Source organism: Amphibalanus amphitrite, unplaced genomic scaffold, assembly GCF_019059575.1.
Source record: "Amphibalanus amphitrite isolate SeventyFive unplaced genomic scaffold, NRLGWU_Aamphi_draft 000085F_arrow, whole genome shotgun sequence".
Lineage (NCBI taxonomy): Eukaryota > Metazoa > Arthropoda > Thecostraca > Balanomorpha > Balanidae > Amphibalanus > Amphibalanus amphitrite.
The window spans coordinates 634,168-657,101 of NW_024881581.1; the positions used below are offsets into that span (position 1 = coordinate 634,168).

Below are 22,934 nucleotides of genomic sequence, written 5' to 3' on the forward strand. Positions count from 1 at the left end.
CACCAGCACGGCGCGGGTTAAGTTGATCAATGTGTAATACCTTTCTGATTCTTTATTTAATGAGCATTTGTTACAAGGCATAGAACAAATTTTTGATGAGTAAATGGGCGAAATGGACAAAGCTATATTATTTGGCATATGAATTTATCATAAGCTCCCTGCAGTATGGCAACAGAGCAGCAATAAAGAAAAAGTGGCCCAACTTACTCGACTATACCCTACTTCTAACATACGTACTTTATACACTACGTACTTTGGCATACGAACCGTACGTACTTTTGGCATACGTACTTTTTACACTACGTACTTTTGCATACGAACTTTTGCGTACGAACATTTGCGTACGTACTTTTGGCATACGTACTTTATACACTACGTACTTTTGCATACGTACTTTTGCGTACGAACATTTGCGTACGTACTTTTGGCATAGGTACTTTATACACTACGTACTTTTGCATACGAACTTTTGCGTACGAACATTTGCGTACGTACTTTTGGCATACGTACATTTTACACTACGTACTTTTGCATACGTTCTTTTGCGTACGAACATTTGCGTACGTACTTTTGGCATACGTACTTTATGCACTACGTACTTTTTCATACGTACTTTTGCGTACGAACATTTGCGTACGTACTTTTGACATACGTACTTTATACACTACGTACTTTTGCATACGTACTTTTGCGTACGAACATTTGCGTACGTACTTTTGGCATACGAACTTTATCGCCTACGTATATTTGCGTACGAACATTTGCATACGTACTTTTGTCCTACGTACTTTAGCGATACGTACTTTAGTCCTAAAATCGGCATACTCACAGACGACCTTGAGCTGGACCGGGTAGGCGATGAGCGGCTGAGTGGAGATCTGACACTCGTACGTGCCAGAGTCCGACTCCTGCGCGAACTTGATCATCAGCGTCCAGTCATTCCGGGCGGCGTCGCGCGCTACCTGGAACCGCGCGTCGTTGGTGTACGTGTCCGTGCCGGCGGTCAGAATGTGCAGGTCACGAGCCCGGATCCACGAGACCTGTCGGAGGGAGAGAACTGGTCAGGTCAGGGCGAACTCAGGACGAAGACTGCAGCTGGAAGGGGCTGGTCGCGCTAAGTCGGGTCACCATCGACATGGACAACCATGAATCTCCGACATTTTCATCTGAAGATAATATTCTTTTAAGACCTGTAGTTCTCACGATGGATTGTCTGCGACTACATGCAAAACTATTCAGCCACAAATGTTTTAGAAGTTGTACGTGTACATACAAGCATATGGCAGCATGCACTACATGCTTACTACTTGGTGGTACTTGGTAGTTTAGCCATACCCTATATCACAGTTAATGTCGTCCGGGAACTCGGGTTTGTTTTTCAGTAAAAACAGTTCTAACGAATAGTGTTTTTAACCATAGTGTAATAAATAACTTACTACACTATGTTTTAATTATTGAACACAAGCCTTCGGTTATAAAGCTCAACGTTACATTGCTGACCACTGGATGTATCGTTGAGCAGCTAGGAAACCAAACAGCACATTATCGATCGTCACTGTCAGGAATGTTCAGACACAAATGTTTTAGAAGTTGTACGTGTACATACAAGCATATTGCAACGTGCATTACATGCCTAATACTTAGCGGTACTTGGTAGCTTAGCCATACCCTATATCACAGTTATGCATTTCAGCACCTTTGTTCTCCATCATACATCATCTGAAGTGCACTTTGTGTCATCGTTGCACTTTCCGTCTTTCAATGCACTGCTATTATCGACGGAACTGGGACATTTGAAGACGACGTTGTTACACTGGGGCCATAACGGAATGTCGTTTGGTTTATTTCCCTACATTAACATTAATCCAGCTCGGTATCATACGCAAATAAAATGCAATGTTAAAAAAAGGAACGTAGAACCAAAGGTCAGCTCTGAAACCGCATCAGTCACCATGGTCAAATGCAGCATCCTGACTGATGTTTTATTGTGGTAGCTAAGTGTGTTGCGACGGGTACACACTTAGCCGTCTATAGCGGCTATTTGTCGTCACGAGTCAGTCCAAAGTGCCAGCCACCAGATGCAGCCTGGCGTTTCATGAAGCAAACATGGCGCCAGGAGCAAGCAGGTAGATAGCTCATCGGGAGTATAGGTCTGTGTCACTGGCTGGATCACACAAATTCCCAATCCATCAAACGGTGTGTTTACGTACCTATTATACAGCGTTGCGCTTACAACTGTTTGAAATTTGGCGATTGAATATTTAAACACCACTTCTGCTAAATATCATTCCGGTTATTGGTTTCGATGTTTAACCCTATTAGTGGCAGGGGGGTTGTTTTCATCCACCCCTCAGGTTTTTCGGGAATATCTCCGAAACCGCTGAAGCTACGATGCTGAAATTTTCTGACTTTTCCTAAAACTAAATTGGGCACATTCCCTGAAAATTTCAAGTTCATAACTTTACCAGGGGCGGCTCCAGAGCACTGGGAATTGGGGGTCCTATTCGTGAAGCGAGTCATTTGGGCGAAGATCACGATGCTGATGTATTATAACTGTATGCACCAGTTTTACGAACAGTGAATAAAAGGTATCATATGATAACATATACAAAGTTTTTGTGCATCCTCTTTTGACACGTTTTTGCTATAATAGGCGGATCCAGGCGTCCAAAAAGGGGGGTTATGTTTTACCTCCCAACATAGGTGCCCTGACACCGCCTATGCATGACCAATACAATTGTAGTCGTTCTCTCATAAGAAAATTTTAACATAACAAGACCATTACCACCCTTTTTAGAAACAGTACCAACAAAAACCTTATTTACTATACTTTTTGTGTACCCCCAATCTCAATGATCTGTATCCGCCTATGATTTTTGAAAATGCATATTTTTAGGATCCATGTGAATTCCTGGTTCATTCTCTATCGATCGGCAAAAGTTGCGTTAAGATTTGTTCAGAAACCTGGCCGTGATAAACAGTCTAAAATGTATCTGCAATTTGCCCGTTTTTACCCCCCTCTACCCCCCTATTGACATTTCTTTAATTTTTATGTTTTAGAAATGTAGATCACGTTGAACGAAATCGAATGCCGTTTGAATTTTGAAAATCGGCCCGTTAGATCTCGTGACATCAGGGGGGGGGTCGTAAACAGCCCCCCCTGCCACTAATAGGGGTAGCCAGGAGCCTGCCATTAATAGGGTTAAAAAATACATCACATTTAAGTGAGGACGGCTTCCACACCTGTCTGGGAATGCGCAACAAAGCTTTACCCTTCTAATGTAGGGCTCCTCCACTGGAAGGTCGCGGGGTCCGGAGTATAATTTCACTTCCGTAATGCAGTCTTATGTATAGGAGTGTGCATTTTTGGGTTCTACTCCTCCCCCAATCCTGAAACCCTGGTGGAGCCCTTGGTCTAATGAGCTGTACCTAATACAATTATTTTGATAATTTTGCTCTATTTAGTAAGTCGGTCTTTGCGTTAGGACCCGCCATATAGGTTAAATACCTCAATGGGAAGCAGGTGACATTCTAAGACGATAAGATATCTCAGCAGCTGGGGTCACCCGTTTGAATATTCAGCATATTTGGATGTGATCAATGGACTTAGCGGAGCTGTTGTGTAGGGCTATTTTGAGTCGGTGCCTGACGCATGCGGCTTACTGAAAAGTGCCGGATATTTCACTCGAGCAGTCCTTGGCTCGGGGGCAGCCATTTAATAAGGGCAACACTTGCCTTCATCGTCAGGAGTGCTTTCATTAGCGTTAACGAGCGCGCTGTTTGCTGCCAGTCTGCTTAACTGGAGCCAGAGTGCGATAGCATCGCCGGAATGGCGTCAAACGACAGGACAAACAACTGAACTCGCCGCGTTACCCTGGAGCAAAACAGCGGGCATACTGGATATAGACGGGTGACGAGCTCTGCCAATCATTCCAGACGGGCACGTAAAACAGCTGGCTCCGAACTTGACTTCAATAATACCTACGATATACATGAGGTCACTGGTAGATTCATTTACAGTTAGATACGGAACATCATTTACAGATACAGTTCATTTAAAAAATTTACAGTTATCCCTGTAGTGCCCTCATGTATTATATTATTATTATTTAGGTACTCTTCCCTTCAACTGGCCATGATCACTTATAAGAAAGCTCCTGCTCCTCCTTGCCCTCCTGCCCATCCTCTCTGATGTGACATTGTTTGACTATCATCCCATTAATCACCTACACATTACGTTGCCTTACTCCTAAGTCCTAAGTCGAACTTGACGACAGCCTGCATTCCATTTCATTAGCTGGTGTTTCTCAGTGCGGACATTAATTCCATTCAGCTCAAATTGACATCAGTTCGGCTCTCACGGATCTTGCATAATTGAACACCATGTCCGCACTGTCTCGCCAAAAGCGGCAGCATAGCTCAAACTCATCGGATTCCGCAAATTTCCTGCATGTTCTTAGCTTCAATTATGTAACGTAATGCTTCCGAGTCTTATCGCAGACACATGAAACCGCTTGTGTTGCGACACAAACATTCATCGGGAGGATTACAACTTGAGCTGTCCAATAATCCAATCCAATAATTTGTCCACCCAATAGTTAATATCCAATATCCAACAGCGCCATCTGCTTTGAATGAATGTCAATTCAAAGGATACCAAAACGGTAAGGACTTGCTATCCGATCATACTAGACATAGAAAACTCCTCACAAGATGAGTAGAATTCCATCCCGTTCCTTCCTCACACCAGCAGGGCGGCAAGTACAACTCACGTTGTGAAACGCAAGACCAAAACCCATTTCTTTGTTATTGGTTTTCTCCCCGTCACATGTTATCTAAACGCTTACTTCGCATGAATATAATTAATCAATTCAACTCATGTAGTCTTCATCATATGCGGAGAGTGGTCTACTCAAAACTTTTATATTATTTTGTTTCTAACTTATTAACCCGCGCCCCACTGGGGTCTGCGTATAACACGCCCTACTGGGGGGGGGGGGGGGGCTATTCATAGCCCCCCCCTCCTAACTCCGAAACTACTGGGCCGATCGTCAAAATTCAAACGGCGTCTGATAGCCTCGGAAAAACTGTCGAGCGAAACCTAACTTCATTGACCTCGAGGTCACCGATGACGTCACAGGTCAGGTCAAAGTAAAAATTATTAGCATTTTGGTTTGTTCACGTTTTGGGCTCTGACCGCCGTCCTACAAGTCAGATCAGGCTCATTTTTGGTTCACACACTCGTGAACAGATGCTCTAGATACGCTGAGGGTACCTACCAAACTTGTACTTTGATTTTCAGGTCAAGGTCAGGTCATCACAGGTCACGAAAATATTATATCATGCGTCGGTCACGTGACACATGTTTTATGGTCTATTTAGGCCAAAGATTTCGAATTTGATGTCGTCTGTGTCATTCGAGGTCATTTTGAGTCAAATTTAGCTTAGGTCAGGTCACTTTCAGGTCAAAAAAGGTCAAATTTTGAAGTTATAATTTTTCAACAGAAAAGGTGTCTATTGGATGCAGTTTGAGCTCAGGAACACGATGGTGCTATTTATATTGGCGTACGATGTCAAATACGTGGTGAAAAATTGATTTGAAAAATTAATAATTGTGAATTTTTTGCAATAATGCGTATAACTTGGCCATTTTTGAAGATATTTAGCTGAAAGTTGCTAGAGTTAGTCATCATAACGCGTTCTATCACATATATTCCGGTTTTTTCGAAAAGTCAAAAACTTTTTGAAAAAATGTAAAAATGTAAATTTTGAATTTTATTATTCGAGATAGCAGTTTGATAGCGCAGTCAGTTCTGAGTCCTCTCATGCAAAGAAATTGGATCTAGCTTAAAAACTGAGCCCTTGGGAGCGATTGCCGTGGTTCGATGTTTTGCGTCGAAATCGGCCGAACATGACGTCACTCTGACGTCATTTCCGGCCGACCTATGGTAGCTACGAAGTTCAAATTTTGACACAAGGTGTCAAATTGATGCAGCCGAAGGTACTGAAAGTTTGGCGTCGATACGTCAAGCGGTTTGGAAGTTATTGCAGAAAAACGGGAGGGGGGGCTATAAATAGCCCCCCCCCCAGTGGGGCGCGGGTTAATGTATGTTCTTATGGTGTTGAGAAATGATTTGTGAAAAATATGAGCATCCAAAAAGTTTTGGGGTCTGTTTTCTATGAAAGTGAATTTCAGCTAAATTTCAAAGTAGTGTTAATGAAAACAGCGATGCCTCGTTAGTGTATTTCATTGTTTTCTTATTTGATTTTTTTTTCGACACAGCGCCACCATTGTACCTGAGGAGCGGTCCGTCCTGTCTGAAAAATCCGAGATCTCGAGTCCGAGCGGTCCGAGAAATCCCCCATAAATCCCTATTGCAGCGGGCTTGGCCGTAAATCGGCTCTGCACGACATGGATCCGACCCCGTGACGCTGCAGTACAAAACGATAAGACTTTGAAATCTGCTGGAAACGTTAGTCAAACATTCGCACATTAGAAATTAGGACAACATTTTGCACTTTCCATCCGAATAGAACCTAGAATTAGTACTTTGGTTCGTTTGCACTTTGCAGACATCGTTGTCTGGTTGGGGGAGAGAGGGTGTCCCCTCACAATTGTCAATATCGCACGGAATGTGTACTTACATAGGAGATCGTGAGTTGAACCACATACATAGAAGAAGGATGTGCAGCTGAAGTTGAGCTTCTGATTCACCCCGTGACGTTTGGCACGAAGCGGCATTTCCAGGCTCGCTTACCGTTTTGTTGTTGAGCCGCTTCACTTTGCAGTGAAGGTGCGCCGTTTTACCGACCAGTGCAGTGACGTTTCTGGGTGTGGTCGTGTCAAAATGAGGCGATTGGAATGCTTGCTGAAGCCACCCATCTGAAAGGAAGGCACACACATATATTCAGGTGCACTTAGCATCGGATGATCGTGATCACGGGTCTGCGTTTTGACGTCATTTGCAGCGGCTTCGCGATTAGCTACGCCTCCTGCGCTTGATCAATGATACGATGAACTGAGCCTATCGAACACGCTTCGCAAAATACGCGTTGTATGTAAGGTGTTAAAATAATGGATAAATGACGGTTTGATGGCAGCGGCATTTGTTCAGCCATGCTGAGAAATGTTAAATGTCATGACATCGTTTATCATGCGGGTACTCTGAAGCCGTGTTCCTGAATCTCTTTGCGCAGAAGTTCAAAGTGCCTTCACTTAATGCGAACTGGTCTAGTTCGAGGTTCTCAATATGCATATGCTCCTGAGACTTGACCACCCTTGCCTTTTAAGGTTCTATGAACATATCGACAAGTGCTTTCATATGCAAACACTTGAGCGATCTGTTCTACCAACAGAGCTGAATGTTTAATTCCCAGAGTGCATCCACTGGTCAAAGTGCCATTCATCGAACTATGAGCGTGATGTTTTATCGACCGGCGCGCTCCAAATAGCCGCAAGTCGAGCAAATGTATGCTTAATAGCTTATTATGCATTTGACTGCCATCATACATCGAATGTCAGCTCGTTACTTGGAGAGGGCCTGAAAATTATGAAGCTTTAATTGGGTAGGGTTCTTTTTCCGCCACCTTAGCTTTTTATGAGCTATAAGAAGTACAACGAACAAAAAAGTTACACATGCTAATGTGGACAGTATTGTAAATCAATGTTTCAGAGCTGAAATATCACTGTCATTCCCTTCCTTTTCACCCCTAGGTTGACATTCAACTTTCAGGCTCTCTCGTCTGTTTCTCAAACCGCACATAAAAAGAAATTGAATAAAATTGCTTGTCACGGGGAGGTATGACTTTTGAACGCAAACAACTGCTATTTTTCACCAAGTGTCGAAATTTATGAGTGTACCAATTGTCACATTCTTTATTTCTGAGATCTTTTGTAAGGTACCGCTGATCGACCTAGCTTCATGTGTTCGTATCCGTTTGGCTTATATCAAGAGAGGCTACATAAATCGGCCTGCTCTGATATTATTAGTTTACACCCAGATTTTATAGTACCTTCGTTCAGAAACCTTTCACAGAAGCACGCACAAACCACGTGCGGCTCACAGCCCAAATCGACAGACGTTCGTGACCGTCCCAAATCACTGTCTATGGCCGTAGCGTCGCCGGCGCACCGTCCAGCATTAGCCGCCGTTAATACAGGCCGTAGCCGAAATAGTTGGCCGCCAATTGATGCCAATGGAACGCGCCGTTATAGCGCCGGGGCCAGTAATGAGCGGGGCTCCCAATCCACGGAGCGCTTCCTGAACTTCCAAAGGTCAGCCGACAATGACGGGGGAAGTTTGGCGCGCTTTGACCACGCTCCCGGTGAAAAGTGGAGAAATTGGCGCGAATTCGGGTCTGGCGTGACGCCTGGCACCTTTGTCGGAAGTCAACCAGCAATCACGGCTTCATTTCGAAACTCCAAATATGATTCGTATTTGTTTATTATTCATCATTCGACAAGACCCGGCGAAACACGCAGTAGAGCCACATGATATTACAGTTGAGGGTAACGAAGAGGAAGTTCTGATAAGATATAAATTGGGATTTCGGGAACGGTAGTAACAAGTTCACAAATGCTTTGCTGTTCCAGTAGTAAAGCAGAAGACAATAAAATTTATACACTCGCTCGCATTGCAACAGGCTCGTGGATCATTTGGCGTAGCAATTGGTTGACCAAGAAAAAAACGTTTTGTAATTGATGCGTTTATTTCCATTAATCATTTTGTAATTGATGCGTTTATTTCCATTAATCACCCCGGCCGCTCCAAAAAGCTAACTTTGCATCCATTATGTTTATCATAATATTGATTGCCCTTGATTCGACTATTTAATATCCAAGTTTGGCAATTAGAAATGATATAATGTCAATGTTTGTGGCCAATCTCTTGTGTTCCGCCCAGGTTAGCCGCTTATCATCTCGCTCTAAGTTGCGAATGAATTATGGTGATTTGATTGCATGAATGATCGCCAATAAATGACAAAACATAATGTGCTACACCAAGTCCAACAAATCGTTAAACGTGGGCAGTCAGACCATTTAGGACCGCCGGTTATCAGCAGTCCCACCGTCACTAAATCTCCCAAAACGTCCAGAGCAGCGGCTACTCTTTCTGGACGAAAACCATTGATGGCAGGCTCTTCCCGGTAAGTGAGAAAATAGGCCCCAATTCAAACTAAATCACAAATCAAGAGAGCCGTTTGGTGGCATGATCTCACATCGCTCCAATCATATCTCCAGCCTCGGATCGCCTCCCCAGATAGCCTCAATCGGCCGCCGTGGTAGCCCCGTCTGCAGCACCGGTCTGTCTCCCACATAAACCAGCCGCGGACGGCGGATGACCGCCTGCGGCAGCACTGACTGCTGCTCAGACGCCCCGAGAACCGGCTGGTTGCTGGCTGCTGTGGGACGCCCAATGGGCGCCAGCCCCGCGCGGCGGTCTGGCGGAGAGGGGTGGGACTGGCGACAGGAGAGGCAACACGGAGCGCCCAGCGAGTCACATTGCTTCATTTCTTTAGCGCAGTGAGCCGCGAACTGTTCAGCGCCGGCGGTGGTGGGTGCTAACGACAGCCAGCAGCCCGTTTGCGGTTGGTTATTGCGCGTTAACGCTTCCGTAATGACCCACGCAGCACCTAACAGCACCCATCGCCCTGGCGCGCCGCTGTGTCAAGTGCTAATATTGTTTCTAAAACTACTCCTAATCACTATATTGACAGACATTTTTTATTACCCAGATATGGTTCGAAATAAATGAACAATTACACCAAAATTTAGCCATTGGTTCGAATGAAGGCTGATTCTTTTCTGACAATCCAAGGACATCGCTTTCATAATTCCATGTAAAAACCATAAGCTCATTATTGGATCAATCTCATTGCGAATCTGCTCTTAATTTTCATCAAGAATAACAAATGATTGTGAAAAATAAGATATTGGTAATAAGCATTGATTATGAAGAGGAGACAAAATCAGTTTCCATTTAACTACTTAAACGCTCCTTACATTGCTCTTCAGCTGATAAAAGTTCAGAATATTTATTTAGATTAAATAATTATATATCAAGAGGCATTCCAACATGAACATCCGACTTCTGCTTCCTAGTAGGTACCCAGTACCCATTAAAGTACTTGGCTTAGAGACAGGATCTTTTGGCAACAGGAGGCTGGGGGCGGAGTGGAGCTTACATAAAGTGATCCTTATGTAATTTCCCACCCACCCCGCCCCCTCTGCATCGGGAATCACCTCGGCCAGGCTCTCACTTGACAGATGATGTGATCTCGGGGACCGATGGGCAATAACCTTATCAGTCACAGTCCCCCGGGGCTGCCATCTGGCCAGATTTGGTAGCGCTAGTTGCCAGCGAGACCCATCACGGTACATTTATGATGTAACATAGTAGGATCCAGTGAGACACGATAAGCCTCAGAGAAGCTCAGTTGCCCAGGACTACCTCAACAAGAAGGTGAGTGTGTTTCTACGATTATGAAATCAATTTCAATGTGCCAGGGTTGCTAGAATCCGTAATAATTAATGAATATCGAATACGAATATATTGTTTATGAAAAACGTTACTGCGTATTAGCCATTGGCCAACTGATCTAATACACAAACGTTATTTGGATATCTGAATCGTGTTCTGTTAACCCATGCGTCCTAGCCAGCCTCCACCCACAGAACCCCATCCTAACCGATCCCGATGGGCCGTCCAACAGCCATTCGACCAAAAGGACATCCATCAGAGGTCACGGACTCACCACGCTGCCACACCGCGGGGGACGTGTGTGCCGATCGGCTAAACCTGGCTCGAGGTGACTCACAATACTGTCAACTGATCCAGTGTTGACCGTCTACACAGTAACTGGGGTAAAACCAAACACCCCGACCTAACGGAACGAAACCTTTTACCGAGCGCCAATGCAAAACAGCCCAGCATTTGGCGCCGGAAACGAGACAGCAGCTGATCTGTGAAATTGGCCAGTCGACGCTGAATTCACAGCTCGTCCGGGCTCCACCAAATCGCCTAATCTATCCGCCGGGCAGACTGCCATTTTGTCGCTGCGTCAGTCATCGTGTCAATCAGTGTGTCAGCTCACCAGTCGGCCGGACCGTTCGCGGCCCGTCAGTCGAAATCGTTTGGCCGATCGCAGCACAATCGACCATGACAGTTCGCCCCGCCGTCAGCGTCTCCGATTGACGTGGGAGCCCGAAGCTGACATCACTCCGCTCCGAGCCGCGGTGAGACTCAACGTGTTCCACAGATGAGCATTATAACGCTCCACGGGAAGTTTGACTGCGCCACGACGGAGGTGTTTCTCGGGATCGGCTGCAATGTCAGCGCTGTCGCAACCCTACAGTTGGAACCAGATCACATCAACTAGGGTTTATGTAATTTCAATGTAGGCACTTCTGATGTCCTGGTGTCAGTGCATAATATGCAGTGGCTTTATACGATCGCCGCGGCTCAGCACGGTCTTTGAGGGTATTGTTTCATTGCGACCCAACTGTAATTCTCAGTAAATCCCAGGTGGTTGCGCGTTGTCTCGTTTCACCAAAGCTTGACACCCACATCACGTGATCTCCGTAAAAACAGCAGTTGTTTGCGACACTCTTGAAGCTTTTGTTGATTCCGTGATTGCATATATTTGGAAGGACGTGAAGAGTGCCTGACTGACCTCTCACTTCCCTTCCTGAGGGAATGTATGAACGCCACACAGAACACGACGTCTGAGAAAAGCAAGATGAAAAGGATGACAGGAGAGCGGAACATTGGACTGGCTTCAGACATTGCCTCACATCCCTGATCACTCGAAGGCTGACTAGGAAGTCGCGTTGCGTTATGGTGGGTGGCACGTGGTAATCGATGGCCATTGATACTTGATCAGGAGTTGATGGTTAGTGCTCGGTGGTCGATTATCAGTGGTTGCAGGTTAATATCAATGTCATTGGTTTGCTGATCACGATGAGTGGTCTATTGTCGGTCGCTGCAGCTGGGCAGTGATCTATATGGTATGCGATTTTCAGCAAATTCTTGTAAGTGACCGGCTGGTGAGCGATGCTGGGTAATTTGTCCAACAGTCACTGGTTATACATGTCGATAATTGGCTGGGTAAAGCATGAATAGCCTAGAGTGGACAAAGAAGGCGGATCGGCCTATTTGAATGGTTCATTGCTGATTGCCACCGTCACCAGAATTACCAAAAAAAAAAAAAACATCAACCTCCTTATTCGCAAATATTTGATTCCAGCAAACACTGAAACTCAAGATCTAGTTAGCCAGCAAAATAATCCACCCACTCCACCGCTTGTTCTTTAGCTCTTGCTGCGCGGCAGACCCATCGGAGTGACCCGACTGGCCGCCTGGCGGGTTGCGTGGCTGCCCGTAACCCGTGGTTAGCAGCGTGGTTAGCAGCACCATCAGTGGTTCCATTGGCTGACCCTTTCGGCGTTCAGGCTGGTGCCGACACGGCAAATGCCCGCCAGCGGTCGGCGAGGCCCACTATTGACAGCCTGCGGGTCAACATCGATCGGCGAGCTGGAGGAACACGCAGGCGGAACTGCTCACCCATCACACAAAGGAGTTATGGTCAGACGTGCTCCAGGGAGAAATGAACGTGGTCGTAGGTCATGAGCCAGTTTAAAAGAAAGCCGACGGAGTGGCGCAATTTTATTAGTTATAACCAACAAGCAATGATAAATTCCTCGTTAGAAACCAAACAATGTATATGAGCATGTGTGGAGGCACGATTCTGGATGGAAATATGTGGAATGCCATATCAGACGCGCTTAGTTGATTCGGTGGGTCTCAGGCTCACCGGGAGGATATATCACATAGGCGGTGCTTTTACCGACAGTGCGTAAGGTTTTGAGCCTAGTTTGTATGCCGGTGAGACGATTTAATTTCGTCCGTATCTGTGTACTCGGCCAGCGAATATAATCCAACCACTTCCTAGTTCGCACTAAAGCTCATCTGGCAGCAGCTTGGATCAACTTACGAAACATATGATATGGGAATTGAAAATAAATGTCGTGTTTGTACGGAAAGTTTACAAATGCCTTTCTGACTAGTGACTATTATAGCTATTGTAATCAGCCACTGTTGGCACTTCTGATAGCCTGGATTTGCTAATATGACAACGCAGAACAATTTTATCAAGGCGTCAACATTGAATACTATTTAAAGGACGCCGACAAGACTAAACCATGATCATCAGCACCTAAGCATCAAGTTCGACTTAGAGAGAATGGTTGAAAGCCTATCGACTGCGCTTTATCCCGGTATTAGGACCACCTGACCACAACCACCTGTAGCGGCTAAAATTCACCTATAGTACCACAATCTCAGCAATACCATCATTCCTCTCCTTCCAATGACCTATTGCAGCGTAATCTATTGAACGAGATCCGGTTGATGGATGCGCGCTGGAGCGACTGCTAGTGCTACATTCCCTGCGGCGCCGCGCCGGTTGGCCATACATTTATGGAGGAGGGCGGACCTCGGCGACGACCGGGACGGCTCGTCAGTGACCTCGGCCGTCAGATGGGGTCATTTCGGGCCGCTCTGATGTGCCGCAGTCGGCCCCGGAGGCGACAGGCCGGTTCACAGACGGATATGCGGATGTATCGATTCAGCCCTCGGTAAGCCGGCGCGAAAATACAGCTGGTGGAGGCGCTGCTGAGATACTGTTAGCGGTAGATGTGACATTAAGGAATGGAAGAAATTCAATGATTAGGCAACAGTTAGTATTCGAGGCATGTTGGATTGGTAGATCGGTGGAAACCCAAGCAACTAAGAACATGCCCATACAAAAAAAGCATTTGAAAGGACACACATACATACACCGATTCTTTCATGTCATTGTCTACCGAGTATCTTTTATTCGATTCAGCTTTTCCTCCAATAGGCCGCGATCGCCCGATCGATACAGTCCGTCTTTGCGCCATCGCCACTGAGACTATGATTTACTATTTATGTAATATGACAACAGATCATCCGAGCTGCAGCCACTTTGCCGCGTAGACGGAGTGACGGTGCTCCTGCCACCTCATGTGTTAAACATACGATAATGCATCCATGACCTAGTGAAGTCCCCCGGTCTCAAAGATGCAATACATAATTCATTCCGAAGAGGCTAAGATAAGCCAGCAGACGACAAGATACATCCCACACACCCCTCATGTGTAGTGCTCGAAGAGGTCAGAGGCCTTACAAAGTTAAAGCTCATTTCCGTCCTGAGTTTCTACAGCGGGAGGAGCCGCAGACTGATAAAATTTGCATGTGGTATCATGACGCCCCTCAGAGAGGAGGATCATCACTTTAACAGTTTCGGAATTTCGTTGGCACTCGCGGTCGTTTGTATTCGGCGGCCATGGCGGTCTCACGAAGATGTGCTGCTGGACATTTCCTGGGCCCTGATATGTCCGGACAGAGAACACGCTGCATACGAAGCACGCCAAATAAGGCCTGGACGCGACGGAGCAGCGAATGAAAGGAAGCAAACGCTATGCTGGAGCTCATGCAACAGGCAGCGGCACTTGCACTAGGGCTAGCTTACTACAGAGTTAATAATTATGAAGAGAAAAATCCAATAAAAAAATGCTGCACGCTTCGTTGATTGCTAGTTGGTTGCATGCAAAGCAGCCAATCGCAAACTTGCTTATGAAAACATTATATAATATAGGTATGCGATATGATGTATGTGCATATCTAAATATTACAGAAAATCTGTTTGTTTAATTTTACTCGTAGCAGCTTTAAGGTAGTTGCCATTAAACATTTTACTGGATGTAAAAGTTGATGTGTCCTTTATGTCAACTAACTACATAGCATTGGAGGGTAGTGTACATTTTAAAACGCATAGGTATTATGTCATATTTTTCGATTTTTCTATAAATTGTCTAGATACCCACACATTTTATTAACAAAAATTGATTATAAGAGAATTCTAAGTCATTAAACTGAAACCTATTACTTAGTTTGAGCATGACATGACTATGTAAACAAATAAAAAAGAGCATCGTCAAAAGTTTAGACAAATCAAAGCCTTTCCAAACCTTCCCGCGGTTTGCTTCTTTGAGTACTATAGTGAGCAAGACATTTGCCAAACCTACTTTAAAAATCAAAGGATCATAATTAATTTCAACACCCTCTCCATAATAACTGCCAACTTTGGTGTGGTTCAAATTGAAACTGCCAAATAATTTTCCCGTTGGGTGGTATTTCACCCAGAAATCTGGCCCGCGCCAGATATTTTCACCTCCCAGCACCCAACTCCCCTTACCAAGCCGGTTCTGACATCTGCTGGGGGTCTGGGCAGACATGGCCAGCGTCTGTTCGACCACTGCTGACCCCACAGCAGCCGCGGGCTCGTCCTCCGATTTATCGTTCAGTCGCTGGCCCGACAGCGACACGCTATTTGTCTCTGAACTGGATCGATATTCGTTCAGGCAAAATGAGATAGGCAAATTGAGGGATACAAACGGAAGCTCGCAGACGCTTTCGGTGGGGTGAGTGCTATTTTCGCCATGAGATTGCGCTGTGATGGCTATTTGCGAATACACCGTGCGATGCTGCTTCCGATGCGAAGGTAATATTGGGAAATGGTTATTCAGCTGCACCACATCAATGCACAAAATTAAACCAAATACGTAAAAAGAGCCGATAAACACCAACAATCAGGCTATTCGGATCTCTTTCTGATAGTTCAAATACATTTTACTTTTCTATGACATCGAAAAAAACATAGGAGCGAAAAAACCAGCAGAGCGAAAATGTTGCTCTGCTATTACTTTTTTCGCCACACTCCCCCAGATGTTGGTTAAATGTTGGTTGAAAATATCGAGGCACACATCAGCGACACCCCCTTGAACCACACAGCCCGTCATTCTGTGTTTACTGGATGCCACGTCCAAATGGGGCCATATACCCCGCTTATGTGCGAAAAGTCGCAGAATACGCAAAAACTTAAAACCACTGTTCCGTACACTTGGCAACACAAAAGCACACGATGCCTATTGCCTGCCAGTTTTGTACTCATCATCTGAATGTAAAAGTGGTATGAATAATCATTCTGCTCCCTCAAAATTATAGCTCAATCAAACAACTTTATTTTTTACACCCGTATTTGGCTAAAGAACCTTCATAAATGCATTATAGTTCACTTAACCCTAGAACGCCTAGGGGGGGGGGGTTGTATCAACCCCCCCCCCTGAGGTTTTTTCGAAGTGCACGCTAAACGGCTTGTCGTAGCGGGCTGAAATTTTCAATACGCTCTGGGGCAACCTTTGCGCATCTTTTACCGAAAAAAATTGATCGGGTCATGTCAGGTCACGGAGTTATGACGTCATAAGAGGTACAGCCTCCGGCCGGATTTTCACAAACTGAGTGCCAACGCCCGAGGTTTCCTGCCGGTGGTACGGACATCGGTTGATGGATCGTGATGAAACTTCCCATGCATGTTGGGGCAGGTATTGGCTATCATATGGTATAAGAAATTTGACCGGGTCAGGTCAGGTCACGGAGCTATGACGTCACAAGAGGAACAGCGTCCGGTACTATTTTTGAAAAGCGCCCGAACCACTATTTTGCTAATTCTTGTCAGACTTGTCACCTCAATGGGAATATGCAGCAATATTAGCTTCTATAGGGAGCAAATGGACCTCCCAAATCCAAAAATACAATCAGATTTCAAAAATTTAAATTTTGATTTTTCGAATTTCTGCCGCCGACTGTGACCTTGCCGACTTCCGGCGCTCCCAACGTGCCATTTTTAGAGCTAGGGAAACGAAATACATACCAAACGATAGAGAATTGATCAAGGAACACGATAGTGAAGGTTTCAAGTCGATATTTTCTCCCACCGTTTTGCCGCAATCGCCGCCGAAAGTTGAAAAAAGTCTATTTTTCCGAAAATTTGACCTTTGACCGGTCAAAAGTAGGTCAAATGTTGACCTAGGACCAAAAAATATACCACCAATCGCGAGATCTCGTTGAGAGCAATCCGTTGGTTTTTTCCGCTAAGCTCTACGACCTTCCGTTTCGAAACGCCAGGGGGGGGGGGGGTCGTAACAACCCCCCCACCCTGGTCGTTCGTGTTATGAGAAATGGCCTGGTCGTGCGAGGGTTAATCCTCGGGATTTTTCTTTTTAAATCGTTACGAATGCAAATTTTTCCTTATAGATGGAAGTGTTTTCGAAAAGACCCACTAAATCCCATCACCAAACAATAAGTAAACCCATCCACTCAACCGTGATATTGGACATCACTTTCATGACGTCACATGTTCTGATGACGTCACGAAAGCTTGGTCTGACCGCATATTGGGCAATTTAGGCCAATACTTAATCCATGGCTAGTCTCGTAAAACACACTCGCCGGATCATAATCTAAGCAGGCAATCTGGGCGGATTTACTGTTCCCATAGGCGGGGCGCGTCAGTTTGGGACCGTTCGGACGGTCGCCAGTTTCAGCGGGAGTTGATACCGCGAGCTTTTCCGCAAGCCGCCGGCTCTAGTTTATGCGAAATGGCAGGCTTATCACAACGTAATAATCAGACGCCTGAATGAGAATTTAGATGGAGGATAGTTTGCCCAGTTTTGAAGCGCCAAAATTGTGAAGAATAACCATGAGTGAGCAAGGCAAGTGCCCGAGGCGACTCATGAGCACTCATATTGCATTGACCCAACTGATACCGCATCTGGATATAAAACGTTCTCAACACTCATATCGGAATATTCAGTGGCACGGGAACTTCTTCCAGACTGAGAGGGGGGGGCGCACCATAATTTAGAGATCAACCTATAGGGTACCCCCACATCGTTTTCTCACCGGTTTTAGGGCACTTATTTTTCACATCTTGGACTTTTCAAAGAAAAATAAGAAAACATTTGCAAAAAAGTGAGGTATTCCGTCTCAGCTGAGTGAAGAAACTACCGTTTTGGTAGCCTGGAATAAAGGTTTTAATCTGCCAAATGAGTTGCCGAGCCAGTGAAAGACGTGGATTTTTCACTTATCATGCTTTCTTCCTTTGTGACCCGCAACCCCTAATTTGGGGAGGACAAGCTGCCCGAACGGTTCCTGGCCTAACATGAAAAGTTGTGGGGCACCGCCCCCACGACCCTAGAGTAGTGGGGGCAAGCTGCCCCCACTACCCCCAGGTTCCCGCGCCTATGCATATGCATCTATGAAGTTATGTCGGTATATTTCCTATTTCGATTCCTCCGGTTGGAGGGCCTCAAATGTATTACGAGCCCCCCCCCTTCAGCCGAAAAGTTGGAGGGGCTCAGCCCCTGCTAGCCCCCCCCCCCTCCCCGGTTCCCGAGCCACTGGGAATATTACTTACAAAAAGCCGACCGTGAGTAAAGTACTTGTGTGCTATTAAAAACATCTCCAATTCGATTCAGCCGTAGTTTTACCGTGGCAGGCACATAAATTAGTTATTTTGTTTTAACTATATGGCAAACGATTGGTCACCCAACCCGATGACAAAGCCGTTGAGTGTCCCATTATCATGCATGAGCCTCTCCATATTTTATGGGTCTATCTACCTCTACCTATTCCTTTCCCAGTCATTATTTACTAATTTACCATGCTGGTTCTCGTAGAAGAACACTTGTAGAGAACATTGTCCTTTCCGCAGTTGAGTGTTGTCTTCTTTAGTTTTGCATATCATTCATCTGCATAGTCTTATTACAGGCTTATCCTATATAAATTACCCATTTAACCCGCGCCCCGCTGGGCTATTCAGCCATACGCGCCCTGCTGGGGGGGGGGGGGGGCAGATTCTGCCCCCTGTCTAACTTCCGAACCGATGGTCGTAGAAAGACGGGGAAAACGGCAATCGAAAGCTCTCAACAAGGCAGATCTAAAGAGCACAAATTTTTTTTGCTTAAGTAGGTCAGAGGTCAGGTCAAGGTCAGGTCAAGGGTACAAAATGCAAGTTTCTACATTATCGGCCTTGCACAGTAGTTGCCGAAGAATGGACTGAGACTGATTGCCCAAAACGTGTTCTTAGGCTACCAATACAATATTCATTGCATACAATATCATTCAAAGGTCAAGGTCAAGGCAAGGTCAGGTCAGGTCAGGTCACCAAAAACAAAATATAGAAAAAGGCATGTGCGACACATGTTTTATGGGTCATTTTATTCATAGAATTCAATAGGCACATTCAATAAGTGATATGGACCACCTCTGGATGAATTTCAGGTCGAGGTCAGGTCAAGGTCAGGTCAAGTGTGGTCCAATTTTGAAGTTTGTTGTTAAGGCCTAAAAAGGTGTCTATCTGATGTAGTTTTTCACGGCGAATCGAATGGTGCTATTTTTGTTCCCGTACGAGGTCTAGAACTTCCATAAAATTCATTTAAAAAAATGTGTGTCGTGACGTCATACAATTTTGAATAACTCCCACATTTTCTAACCGATTCTTCTGAAAATTGGTATGTAGGTGCACATAGACCACTTCTCTGAGATATGTCCCGGTTTTTTCGATACACTCAAAATTTTGGATTTTATAATTATTTTCCCAAAAAAGTCAGTTTTTTGAAACAATTTGGGCCAAAATCCAAAATTTTCCAAAAACCGAGATAGCCATTTAATAGACAAAGTTAAATCACGTATAATCTGTTTTTTACGTCTTGATTCCTTTACAAATGAAGATGTTAGCGGCGTTTGAAATTTTGCCGTTTTTGAGGCGAAAATGGCGAACATGACGTCACTAAAACGTCATTTTCTCAAAAATTTTCCGACGGATTTCGCTCAAATGTTCAGGGAACGTGTCAAATTGATTTATAATAATGTACTGAAAGTTTGACGTCGCTGGCGTAACGAGTTTAGAAGTTATTGGCGAAAAACGGGAGGGGGCAGATTTTGCCCCCCCCCCCAGCGGGGCGCGGGTCAAGCCAAAGTTTTCGGCATGCTTCATCATAAATAATACTTTATTTTATATAGGGTAAGTGTTACAGCACAGCCAACAGCCGATGACACAGAAGATGCGCACAGGCCTGAAAGAGATAAGGAATAACATCTTGGTTCTCTACCTAAGCAATGCTGTGAATCAGACAACGGTCCTTCCGCCGCTGCTATTTGGAAGAAGAGAATCATAACATGCAAGAGTCGCGTATTAGGTCTGTAAAATCAGAAGGTGATGTTTTCAGATGTTATGGCGCCAAATATCTGAGAAGCTCATGGCACGTGGCTTGCATTGTGACTAAACGCAATAAACCTCAGGCCTCGCTTGTAATTTCTTTCAAGGTGCCTCGCCAGTTGAGCGTTCACAGACAATAAATGTCATGTGCACCGAATGGCAGTAGCATTATTTGCAATAGCTGTCATTTTGACAGCTGTGATGTGACCTGAACGAATTCTTCAGTTTGTGTATTTGGTACCTATGGCATAATGATGTGTGTATGGTTCATTTAAGTTATAACATATTTTTCTTGTTTATGAATTTTACAATGTGAAAAGCCAAAATACAAATCATATGTTCGAGCCTGTCCAATGTCAAATGCCAGTATGTATATGACACAGTTTACCAACAGCGAAACTGTAACACGATTAACCCGCGCCCCGTAGGGGGCGAAACCATGCCGAAACGGTCCCCTGTCCTTTTCCGTAGATATCTCCTAAACGGCTGCAGATATCGCCACTTAACTTTCAGGACCACTCCGGGCATCAATTTAACACATTGCGTCAAAAAAAAAATCCAGAGGCTATTGGTCACAAATGACGTCAGAATAACGTCATGTTCTGCCATTTTCGCCCAAAAAGGTTTCAAGAGAAGAGCTGTCAAGCCTACAGCCTTGAATATACAGAAAAATAGTCTGGACATAAAAGGTGTAAATTGATAGGGCTATAAAACCGCTATCTCAATTTTGTGAAATTTCCGGATTTTGACCCAAAAATTCAAACAAGTACGTATTTTTTTGGATATATTAGCCAAAAAACCATTTCTTTCGTATTTCGAAAAACAGGAATATGTTTATTATAGTCCCTACCCTTTTATCCACCTACCAAATTTCAGATCGATACCCCTCTGTTTGACCAAGGTATAGCGAAAAACTGTTCAAAAATGATGACGTCAGATTTTCAAACTCAAAGTTAACCACCATTAGACTCCCCGTGACGAGCTGCATCGAATTGATACCCATTTTATGCGAAAATAGTTACTTTGAAGATTGACCTAATTTGACCTGACCTTGACCTGACCTTCATCAGAAAATGAATTAAACTGACCTCAAAGGTTGTCTGACCCACATAATTGCATTTGTCATGTAAAATGGGCCATAAAACATGCATCACATTCACACGACACTTCAATATTGTGACCCTCAGTGACATAATTATATATCGATGATTTCCCATAACATACCTAATACTCGATTTAACAAAACATTTCTTAAAATGCCTGTAAACGGTGAAAATGCGACCTTTCACCTGACTTGTGACGTCATTAGTTGGACCGAGGTAAATTAAATTTGGTCACAAGGTAATTCCCCGGCGCGGTGGTGCTATCGAAAGCCGTTTGAATTTTGAAAATCGGCCGGTAAACTTCCGAGATCTTAGGGGGCCCCTTGCCATACGGGTGGTAGGGTCCGCCGATAGGCCTACGGGGCACGGGTTAAAAAGAATAACTACGCGTAAAGAGTATACCCTTACTCTAGCTGTAGCCAACAGCTCGTCCGTCACATAAATTCTCGCTGGTTTATATTTATTACATACCATACATGACAATGCATAGTCATGCAAATCCACTATCCGATTTCCCAAGCAGTGGCATTTACTCGAAATGACTTGGCGGAAAGAACGAATGCGTTGAAGTGCTGATAAATTACTCAGATCATGGTGTGTCGTTTCGGGAACTAGCGAATGAAGTTTAGTACCGCCGTTCACCGGTGGATGGCGCTAGCTGGTAGTTTCGGCGAAAACTCCATCTGAGATGTTTGAAGGCTTCCCTTAATCCCTTGTTCAAACATGGACCCCGTCAGCCCCGGCAGAGGTATTTGTCCAGTGTATAGTCGGTCAAATATGTATCTTTCCCGGCCGCCAAGTGGCGCTACGGTCTGGATTCGATAGTTGGCTAAGCCCACACCCCAGCTGCCCTGGCGGCTCTGGCGGCCCTGTGACGTCACGCGCGGGGGGCGGAGCTACACAGCGGCCGGCTGGAGAGTGACCGCAGACCAGCACTGGACGGCCTCGCCGCCGGGTGCTCCGGCGGGTCTGGCCGGGAAAGGCGAGCAAGCGGATGCGTTAGGAATCTAACGAATGTGAGGGCAGCGCGATGGTCTAATGATGGCTGTGCTTTCATGCGCCGTGTAAATTGTAGACTGAGTGCTATGAGCTATCAAAGGATTATCTGGTGTTTCAACAGGGGTCGCTGACCTAAAAATTAAAGGAAATAGTTCACTTTCACGAAATTATTTTTTTTTTTGCAACGGATTTATGATTTTTTATGTTCAAAATAATCAGCAAAGAAAATAAAACCTTTTTATAACAAAATATTATTTTCTATATTTTGATATAGGAAGAACTTTTCAGTTTCTGTAAGGCACACGCGATCCAGTATGAAAAGAGCATGGGTCCCGAAAATTCTTCAGAAACAGAGAAATTATCGCAGCCACCGGCATTTGGGCGATCTGCTCCAAGATTACTTTACTACTCATCTGCTCGATCTGATAATGTTCCCCTGAATGTCCTAATTGATCAGTACGAGAATTTCTCTAGAGTTCTCGTAGATAACTTCTCTAGTTTCTGAAGAATTTTCGGGACCCATGCTCTTTTCATACTGGATGGAAATATATGCAAGGCACACATCCTCAACGCAAGACACCTTTTTCGGGACGAGAAATAGAATATCTTTGCCTAGGGTGATCGTTGGGCTGTAAAAGCTCCTGATTTATGCTCGTCTCAGCCCAAGCTACGGAACTGCTATTCCAGTTC

General features: G+C 44.9%; 1 protein-coding gene across 1 annotated transcript in view; it reads right to left on the reverse strand.

The window, feature by feature from the left end:
• Nucleotides 1-22,934, reverse strand: part of LOC122379866 (zwei Ig domain protein zig-8-like) — a 72,448-nt gene that overhangs the window by 31,134 nt on the left and 18,380 nt on the right. Inside the window, exons 2-3 of the mRNA XM_043362420.1 lie at nucleotides 6,759-6,883; nucleotides 830-1,040 (exon numbers count right to left, since the gene is read on the reverse strand). Of these exons, the coding sequence (XP_043218355.1) occupies nucleotides 830-1,040; nucleotides 6,759-6,883 (336 nt within the window). The remainder of the gene's footprint in view (nucleotides 1-829; nucleotides 1,041-6,758; nucleotides 6,884-22,934) is intronic.